Source organism: Anneissia japonica, unplaced genomic scaffold, assembly GCF_011630105.1.
Source record: "Anneissia japonica isolate Jap-2015-1 unplaced genomic scaffold, ASM1163010v1 scaffold1178_len102667_cov126, whole genome shotgun sequence".
NCBI lineage: Eukaryota > Metazoa > Echinodermata > Crinoidea > Comatulida > Comatulidae > Anneissia > Anneissia japonica.
Window position 1 is genome coordinate 8760 of NW_022709666.1, and position 10974 is coordinate 19733.

The 10974-nt window shown below is 36.2% G+C and overlaps 1 protein-coding gene across 1 annotated transcript; it reads left to right on the forward strand.

The window, feature by feature from the left end:
• The first annotated feature begins 570 nt into the window (after positions 1 to 570).
• On the forward strand, positions 571 to 3744 carry LOC117106928 (bacitracin synthase 2-like). Its single transcript, XM_033248451.1, has one exon. It carries the CDS (start codon positions 571 to 573, stop codon positions 3742 to 3744), a length of 3174 nt encoding a protein of 1057 aa, XP_033104342.1.
• Positions 3745 to 10974: the final 7230 nt, after the last annotated feature.

Consider the following 10974-nt stretch of genomic DNA (forward strand, 5'->3'; position numbering starts at 1 on the left):
CCATCCGAACCCCATTTGAACCTTTATTCAAACGACTGAAAATTTTAGAATTTATTTGATATTTACAAGGTACAACTGGAAATTTATGTTTCAGTATTCAAAAATTCGCTTTCTATTCCTATGTTACAATTGTTAGACACATCCACTCATATAATTTTAGAAATGCTTCTGTTCCAGTTCCCTTCGTCAGACTCAGAAAAAGTCAATTTTTTGTTTCTGTTGCTGGTCCTAATTTATGGAATGATCTTGATGTTTCAATTAAAAATTCAGTTTCTTTACCTGTCGTAAGTAAAATTTAAAAAGAATATTTATCATTGTACCAACAGTAAATGATAATGGTAGTTTCTTAAGTTCATCTCTCCCTTTAATTTATTTATTTATTTATTTTTATTTACTTCTTTTTGGGGGGAGGGTTATGACGAGACAAGTTTTTTACTTCTAGTCATGATCCCAATGATGGTGGTTTATTATTTGTATTGTATTGTATTCTATTATTATTTCCATCATTAAATAAATGTCATTTGAATTTGAATTTTGAATTTGTTGTTCAACAGGCAAAGGCCATTGACGATGTCTACACTTTGCCACAAGAGATTTCCTCTATCGTCATATCAACAACGTATGGTGATTTTACAACAAACGTCTCCCAAGTCAACAGCTTACGTAGAGACAGTGTTTTGCCGTTTATCAAAAAATATTGAACCCACTGATGCCATAAAGGCATTGGCTGTTAAGCATCCAATGCTTACCTCCAAGATTGAAATGTCCAATGATAACAAAATGTACACAATGAATGTTACAGGTCAAACACTATTTGATATTGAATCGGAAACATTGAATGAAAAAGACAACTTAAACGATTATGTGATAGAGTCTACACCTATAATTGATGTTATTTCTTCCCCATTGTACAAGTTCCGTCATCTTTTTACTGCTACAAATAGATCTTTCTTTGTACTGCATGTACATCATGTGATTGTTGATGTCGTGACACTACAAGCTCTTGCTAAAGACCTTCAAGCTATTGCTACCGGTACACTACCACAATCAGAGCCACATGCATATCATTATTCAGAGTATGTGGAAAACGAAGAGATGTACATGACCACAGTGCAGCACGAATCCGATAAGACATTCTGGACAAAAGCATTTTCTAGCTTACCTCCTGATGCAACTTTGGCCACTCAATCAAAATCAGAATATAGACAGACTTCTGCTGCTATCTACAGAGCAAGAGAAGAGGTTTGGGATCTGCCTAAAGAAATGATGAAGGAAATCACAAAATATTGTAAAGCGTTAGGAGTAACACATTTTCAGTACTTTCTCTCGTGTACATCTCTAGTACTTCAGAGATACCTTGGCGTTGATGATTTCATCATTGCTATACCGGTAACGACAAGAAGTGATATGAGCATGAAGGCAGATGGGTTGTTTATCAACACAGTGTTGTTCAGAGTCGCAGTTAACAAGAACCAAACACTACAAGAATTTGTCAAGTACATCTCAGTTGAATGGTGGAAAGCGCTTTGCCATTCCCGGTATCCTATAGAGCAGGTTACCAAATCACTGTGGAAAGAAAACGGCAGATGTCTGGATACGCTTTGCAGCGTTATGTTTAACTTTACAACACATTGTCAGACAGATGAAATATTTCGAATTGGTTCAAAACATGCAAAAATGCCTCTTAGTCTTGATATCATTTACAATGAGAAAACAGATTCATGCAGGCTGATATCTGAATGGGCAGATGGCTTGATAGACAGCGACACTGCTAAACGGCTATCTAATGCCGTAGCAATGTTCTCAAGTGAAGGATTTCAAACCACAGAAATGCTTTTTGAAAGAGAAATCCTTTCTCCTTCTGAACTTCAGCTATTGCTATCATTCAACGCAGACCCTGATCATTCTGAAAAGTACCACCTCCCAGTTCACAAAGAATTCGAAAAATATGCTGCAAGAGATGCTACAGCTACAGCAGTATTTTTTAATGAAAACAACACATCCTACGGTCAGCTAAACTCTATTTCGACAAGAATCGCACATTTTTTGAGTAAAAGTTTGTCAGAACAAGTTCTTCAGCAGAACCCTGTAGTTATCGTTATGGAGAAAGACCAGAATGCTATAGCATCTATTCTCGCCATATGGAAAGCTGGTGGTCATTTTCTGCCGGTTGCTTTGAGTAATGAAACATGTTTGAAAGATATATTTGAGTGTGAAACACCAGCTGCACTTTTGTACAACGTAGAAACACCCACGATCAAATTCGTATCTACAAGCTGTCCTGTATGGAGTGTCGAGGATATATTGAAATTTTCCCAAGATGCACAAGTAGTTTGGAAATCTAACGAAAGCAGATCAACGGGAGGTGACATTGCATACGTCATTAGGACATCGGGGTCAACAGGAAAACCAAAACGATGTCAAATTTCTCATAAGAGTCTCTGGATTATTGCTGAAGCCTGGAAACAGAAGTACTCGATGTCAAAATCCGTCATCAACGTTCTTCAGTGGGCACCTCTATCTTTCGACGTGTTCATCGGTGACGTTGTACGAGCATTAGTCTGTGTCCAAGGAAAGTTGATTATTTGCCCCGACAATCGCAGATTGGATATACCCTATATTCGAAACCTTATTAAAAAACAGCACGTTACCTTGTTTGAAACAACGCCACAATTCGGATTGCAGATCATCAACAATTCTGACGCAAAAGATCTCGAATCTATCAAAGTCTTTATTCTTGGATCCGACGTGCTTCATGGACACGTATACAAACAAATTAGATGCCGACTAAGGTCTGATCAAAGATTAATCAATAGTTATGGGATGACAGAGGCCACTATTGATTCTTCCTTCTTTGAAGGAGATGAAGTGCCAATAACCAGGAGTGGGACTGTCCCAATTGGGAAACCTCTTCCAGGTGTAATGATGTACATTCTTGATTCAAAGACGCTTCAGCCATGCCCTGTTGGAACCATAGGTGAGTTATACATTAGTGGTGATATACTTGCAACTGGAGATGTAAAGATGGTCCAAATAAATTACTTCCAAAGACAGGCTTTGAAAACAGGAGATTCTGCCCGTTGGCTACCAACAGGAGACATAGAACTTATAGGTAGATTGGACGACATAGTTAAACTAAGAGGCTTCAGAATTAGTACCACCGAAATAGAAAACAAAATAGTAGGCCTTATCGATGGAGTAAAAGAAGCACATGTAACTGTCATTTCAAATTATGAAAAGAGCGAGATAGAATTTCTGTGCGCTTTCTTGGTAATAGAAGAAGGTTTCCAACAAAGAAATACAGTAACACATCAGCGAGTGACTAGCAAATTGAGAAGTCAGATACCATACTACATGTTGCCCGATAAAATCCAAATCATAAGGGAAGTTCCTCTCACATCCCATGGAAAAGTTAACAGAAAAGCTCTTCCGAAAATTGTACATACTCCAACGCCGATCTGTCACACACAGCAAATCGACGCAAATACAGCAACAATTACGAAATTAAAAGAATGGTTTGCTGAAGCTCTCGATTTAAAACATCATGATCTTGTAAGCAATAGTAGGACTTTCACGGAACAAGGTGGCCACTCTCTTATACTTGTTCGATTCTGGTCACTGATAACGAGTAACTCTAATTTCAAAATAGAAATCGCAGACTTATTTTCATATCCTACAATATCCTCCTTGGCAGAATTCATCAAAAGCCAAGAGAAAGTAGGAGGGTTACACATGATGCGTTAAAAGCCGCAAAGCTGAACCCGTCGGATATCACATTTGTCGAAGGGCAAGGCACAGGGACTAATCTTGGTGATAAAATAGAATTTTCTCCGCTATCTACGGTATTCAGAGAAGACATGCGGGCAAGACCATTGCCCGTAGGTGCTTCCAAAATTATGTTTGGCCATCTTGATTCAGCTGCTGGTTTATTAGGCGTGTTTAGAGTACTGGCATGCATGGCAATGCAAAGCATTTCACCGACGGCTAACTTCAAGATACCCCATTCGGAGTTCACAAATTTACCTCTTTATGTTCCATCTACTATTATACATTGGGAAACAAATGGAAATAGCAAACGAGCAGCAGGTGTGAGTTCTTATGGTCTGACTGGAAGAAATTGTCATGCCATTCTTATCCAGAAAGAATCATCTTCAAGACGTTAGTTCATATGATAAATCAAGCTGCGTTATACAAAGTCTACATCGAACAGATGGCCGTAGGACTGCACACAGGTTTAATTGAAGGCTTGTGTTTAGCAGTAGCTACTGAAAGAGTATCAAGGTATCAGTTGGCGCATGGTATTAGATGCTAGAACTACGGAACAACTGTTGAAATTCTTAGACATGATCTCCACCACAGAAAATGTAGAATATATCATGCGCTTGTCAACTACGAGGTCCGATATTCACTTGCAAAATTTACAACATAATTTGGATATAGATACACGGCCTTATATTCTACAATTTCTGGAGAATGGCGTCATAGATATCAGTCGTCTCTTTAATGACAATCATACCAGAATCATACCATCCTTTGGGGTTAATGTGGCCTTCTACCAAAAGTCTCGTCTCGATGCAAATTCTTCTCAAGAGGAAAGATCTCTATATAAGGAGAACTTTATTGATGTATTCCAGAAAAAAATAGCGAACGTCAGGGAAGTGGTAGGATCGTTACCACTTTCGGTGCAGCCATTATAGTCAATCTATTACGTAGCACAATTCTTGAACACACGTTGCAAAACACACAGAAAACATCATTTGAAGGAGCATTTTATTCCACGGGGATGCTTGAAAGATACAAGAAGCTTTTTTTTGTAATGATCAGAGAACTTTGGAAGAACAACCTGCTGGAAGCAATAGGTCAGAATGAATCACTCTGCTGTCTTGATGTAATTAAGTTCAAGTGTGAAGACTTTTTAGATGTTGATGCAGAAGCTATTGCGAAATCTGCCATTTATCTGCCAAAGTATTTAGCATGGGCTGTTTGCTTTAGATTCCCTCTCTACTGCTCGAGACATTTCCGCAAAGTTCTTTGAGGTGAGATGAGTCCACTTTCTGTTATATATCCTCAAGGCGACTTGAAATTTATGTATTAGTTCGACAAACTCGGCGATCTGCTTGGATACGTATACTACAATATGTACATGCAGGTGATAGCTGAGTATCCTCAACAGTTGCTAAGACAGGGAAAACAAGTTAGAGTGTTGGAAGTAGGTGCTGTTGTTGGAAACGTTACCAGACAGCTTTTGCCCAAACTAAGGAATACACGTAATTTAGAGTACTGGTTCACAGATCTAGGAAAGGCATTTGTAGAACAAGCAAAGACAATGTTTTCAGACTATTTGTATATGATAAGTTTTCAACATTTGACATCACAAAAAGTCCTCCAAAGCCAGATCTTTTTGGTTTATTCGATATTGTAATATCGTACAATGTTATACACACCACACGAAGTGTTAAAGATTCTGTAATGATCCTCAAGTCATGTCTTGGTGATAATGGTACATTGTTTATTATTGAAAGTGCAAGAAACGACACGTGGGCAACACTGGCTTGGGGCATACTGGATGGGTGGTGGTATTTTGAAGATTACGATCTGCGACTATCTGATCCTATGATAGAACCTGGAAAGTGGGAACGAGTTTTATTTGAAGCTGGCTTTGAGTCAATCTATTCTTGTCCTCAAGATAAAAACGAAGACGCCACGATGAGAAATTTCTATTTATATGTAGCCCATCTTCTTCGTCACAAATTTCCAACGAAGTTAAGTCAAATTTAGGTTGGTGGGAGACTGAAGTAGATCGATTCGATCCCATTAAAAAGTGCGATGAAATAGAAGAAGAGAACGACGAGACAAAAGCCAATGAAGTAGCCTCAGTAGTTGATGGAAATACAATATATCTGGAACTCAAAGCTATATGGTGTAATCTACTTGGAATAGAGGACATTGATCCGGAAGGCAATTTTAACGCACTTGGAGGAGAAACCCTCCTTGCAATACAGATGATGAATCTTGTACGAAAGCGCATCGGTTAGCAACTTGAAATAGCTAACACTCAATTCCCTTGCAAACTATATCGTTAATCAAATACTGGAGCAGATTAATAATGACTTGAGCTATGAAAAATTTCAAATGTTATTCCTCAGAAGGGCTATCATCTCAGAGGTGAACAAAATCAGTCATTCTATCACTAGAACAACAGGTCTAGTAGATTTTGTTAGTGACACGAGCTCATCAGGCACTCTGCCTATGTTTTCTGGTCAAGGGGCACAAAAACAGGGAATGTGCATATCTATGGTGAAGAGTCCTGGAGCACGACAAATATTCGATAGAGCTAAAAAAAAAAAGTACTTGGATACGATTTGCTTGAAATCTTCCTGAATAATGACAATATGCTGACACAAAAGCTAAGATCTACAGAATTTGTACAAGTAGCTTTGCTTGTGGGATGTGTTGCAAAGATTGAACAACTTAAGATAGAAAGAGCAGATACAACAGCTAGTGTTACCCACGTAGCTGGCATGAGTGTGGGAGAATTTGTTGCACTGGTGTATGCTGAAGTTCTAGACTTTGAAGACACATTACGTTTGGTCCAAGAGCGTGGACGATCTATGAAACTGGAAGTGGAATGGTCAGTGTGTTTGGTTTGAACTGCGAAACAGGTCCAGACCACCTGGAGACCAACTTTTCTGGAATGCGTATATCTATTTCAATCACACATCAACACACCGTCGGCGGAACCGTTACCGTACTAAATGCGCTGAATTAACACATTCTCTGCTGAACGAGTTCAAAGAAGAAATCATCGATGTGCGAAAACTTCGAGTGGCTGGTGTATTTCATTTACATACATGTCAGAAGCTTCAAAATCAATTGATCCTATGATCGAGGGAACTCAATTCTGCAGTCCAGCTTTACCAGTAATAATGAACGCCAACGGCAAACTTGTCAATGATCCTAAGGAAATCAAGTTTCCACTCTGCAAACAGCTTGTCAAACCAGTACAGTGGAAGAAGAGGTAATTACCGCTTACGATAGTGTAATACGCAATTTTGTCGAAGTTGCACGAGCGTGGGTTCTCTCTTCGATTGTCAAAATTAGAATATCACATTGCTTAGACAGCAATAACGAACTAATAATTGTGTAACTGGTATAATTGTTTAGCAGTTACATCACTGACCGTGTAAAACAGACTTGACTATGGGTGAAACGTAGGGTTCAAATAAAACATACTTTGTTTAATATTTGCCAAAATGCTACTTTTGTATTTAACTCGGTTTTTATTACAAGAATTTATTTAATCAGTCATACTGATTATTCTATAGATATTACTGATTTTTGTAATTACGATTTGATTATTGTTCGAAACTATTTTGCGCTGTAAATTGTAAGTGTATATTTTTAAATTTAAGGTTACTGTCTTAAAGGTTGATTAATTTTGTGGTGTAGGCCTACAATAGTGAAACTAATTACCTATTTTAACTTCCGGTGATAAATTAACTGCAATGTTTTGCATACTGTAAATAATTAATTTTATATATATTCCGATTCATTACGTAACTCTTTAAACATACGGGAAAATGTCATCAATGCTGAATGCAATTAGTTTGCTATGTATATAGTGTTATTATAGGTTATGAATATAAGTGCAACCAATTTAGCGCATGAAAGTTTACATGAAGATATTTTCGTACTCTGTACAGAATAAAGGACATATAGAAAGTGAAACCATTTATACTGAATAGAAGCAAAGTATTTACACGATTCAAGGTATTAGATACGAAAATAGTTAAATAATTTCTGATTAAACATTTCTCAAAGGCCCATTTCGTGAACCACAGCATCACCTAACCCCCATACTTTTTGAGATTCTATACCATTTAAAACAAGATTGCTGACGCATGTATGCCAAATCTAGTCTGAGTTCATTTCTTCTTGTATAAATGCGCCTTTTTATTTTAAAATTATTTTTGTCTAGTGGACAGCCAATAATTAGGGCCTCAAGGTCTTTATGCAAGGGTTTCATACAGATTTTATTGCAATTTAGTTCCAAGCATAATATTTCAAATGCAGACAAAATTAAAACGATCATGAAATGTTAATTTGAGCTAAGTGAAATGCAGTGCATACTTAAAAGTATTATTATTATTATGATTATATAGACCAAATAATCATTTAAATCTGTAAACACTTACACTGAATTTTTAATGTAAATATGACGAATGTTGCAGGTAGGATTTAATTATAAAGACTGTTTAAGTAGACCTACTGATATGTCTTGTTTTTTACGCAATATCAATTATATTGCTGTACATATTTTGAAATATTCTAAATATTGTATACTTTGATTAAATTGTTACGAAATTATTGTTAATATTGAAAATGTTAAGCAATATATACAGAAATGATGTAAAAATTATCAAATGATCAAATTACTTTCAATCTACTAACAAAGAAAGAATAACTTTATAGTTCCATTGATATTTTTATGATACCCACTGATTTGTGGAGTACTATGTAACCAGTCATAATGTAGAGTAAAATAAATACCAATTACACTGTATATACTATATTTTCAAGTCCATACCAGATATTCTGTTCAATTTTAAACTGATACATTATGTAAATTTTGAAGTGCAACATTTGCAACCATACCAAATATAGTGTGTATAGGTCTACTTTATTTTTATTTTCATACTAGATATTCGGTTGAAGCAGATATATGTCTATTATGTAAATGTGGAAGTGCTACATTTGCAACCACACCAATTATACTGTTTATACCATAGAGAAAATAAGTAAGATTTTAAGTAGATTTTAAAATGTGACATTTAAAACCATACACCAATTATACTGCATATAATTTAATATCATGCCGGTCATTCGGTGAAAGTTGAAAGTGATACATCATCTAGATTTTGAAGTGTGCATGTGTGTATGCAACCAACAGAACTGTGGCGGGACGTTTAGCCGAATGCCAATTTGCCAGCGCACGTTTCTCCGGCAGACAATTGGCCGAATGGACTTTCGCCGACACGTTATTTCGCCGACATTTATTTTTGGCGACAGGACATTTCGCCGGCAATAAATTTTCCGGACAGACAATTCGCCTGATGAAAAAAAAAAGTTTTGACGTACAGTTTGCCTACAATTTGTTGATGCACAGGATGATTGACAGGACGGAATGTTTTTTGGACAAAAAAAAAATGTGAAAATCATTGACAACGACCGTCCTTTTATTTTTCCGACATAAGGTTTGGCGTAAAAGACGTATCAAACTCGGAAATTTAGAAACAGTCATGACCTTTAAATTGTTGCTAAGCAATCATAATAAACATAAATACAGTAGTATATAATTATTTAAAAGAATAATCTTTTTAATGAATCATAACAATAGTGGTGTCGCAATGTCGAGTGTATAATTATAAATACAGTATACCGATACCTATCCGAGACGATACTAGTGTGGCGTATTAATATATTTTTGTTATGCAGTCAGCAGTGAATATGTAGTAAACTTCATGGAGAGATAATTAAAGATAGTATTTAGTGGGTGTCGCTAAAAACTAAGATTTTTAATAAATTTTCAGAATGTGTAAAAGTAAACATTATTTTAGTTATTATCATATTATGGAGAAGTAACATCATGTAACAATATTATACTAGATAAGCTTATAGGTATATTAGAATATTAGAGAAGCTTTGATTGCATCGTTCATTTGAAGCCTAAGTTAGTTTTCGTATGTACGTCACCTTGTCGAGGGGAAGCTAGACCGCCGTAGGGCAGACTGAGACTCTGTCTAGGCTAATTAACGATTTCATTATAAATGCCTAGTGTAGAAGTTAAGAGTTTTTTTTTAATATACATTGTTAATCAGTTGTAGTGTTGTCTTACCCATCTATACAATTTAACATTAAGTTCATAGAGTACGGGTTTTCAGTTTTCTGTGTATAAAGTATGGGCAATGAGCAGCCGATGGTGGCGCTATATAAGTAAACAAAGGAATATAGCATTATTAATTGACGTGTGATGATGTATATAATAGGTGAATTGTTAAAAATAAGTTGTATATTTATCACTTATTATTATTTAAGCAGGTATTTCTGGTGTTTTCTGTAGTTAAAGCTTGTATATACATACTCTGTTGGGTAAGTCAGGGTGGCCAAGCTATGCTGTATAATTAATGATAGCTACTAATGATGATTAATATGAATGTTAGTATTGATATAAATGGTAATAATGATGTTTTACTATGATAGTATAGTTGAGGTCATCTCTAAATAACGTGACTGCGATGAGTTGTTTTCGATTGCAGGGGTTTTTTTGTTTTTCTTATATTTCTTTGGTTTGACGTGGTGATGTGATTGTTGGATTGGAAGATAAATATAAACCAGCAGCCACTCATATTGGTGTACATGTAGTGTGTTTTTGTGTCATCAGTATTCGAAACCTGGTCCACGACATTTGTATAATAACCTAAAATTACGTACTGTATACCATAAACCACTAAAAATAAATTAAAGGTGATTTTTCTGGTTAAAAATTTAGTTTGGATTTTAGTTTTTGTTGGACTGTTTCTGCATGTATAACATCATTTAAATGTAAAAATAGTGATACTAAATTCTCTATAGAAAAAAGCAATGTTGTTGTGCTCACCAACATTCAACAACCCTCAGCACAACATTAAACTACAATGTTTTTCACAATGCTCACGTTATGTTATTGTCTGAGTAACGCGCTGTATGTTTCGGCGAATTGTCTATGGGCAAATAAGCTGTGGGCAAATTTATCGGCGAAAGTGCATTCGGCCAATAGTCTGTCGGCGATTTATCTGTTGGTGTATCGACATTGGGCAAATATCTGTCTCTTATACACATCTAGATGTGTATAAGAGACAGGACGGAGACCGACTACGACGGCAAAGAAATCGATCGACCGAGACTGCGAACGAACGACAGAACGACGTACGACAC

Coding starts and splice junctions, on each gene's coding strand:
- LOC117106928 (XM_033248451.1), top strand. CDS start 571: ATGTCTACACTTTGCCACAAGAGATTTCCTCTATCGTCATATCAACAA.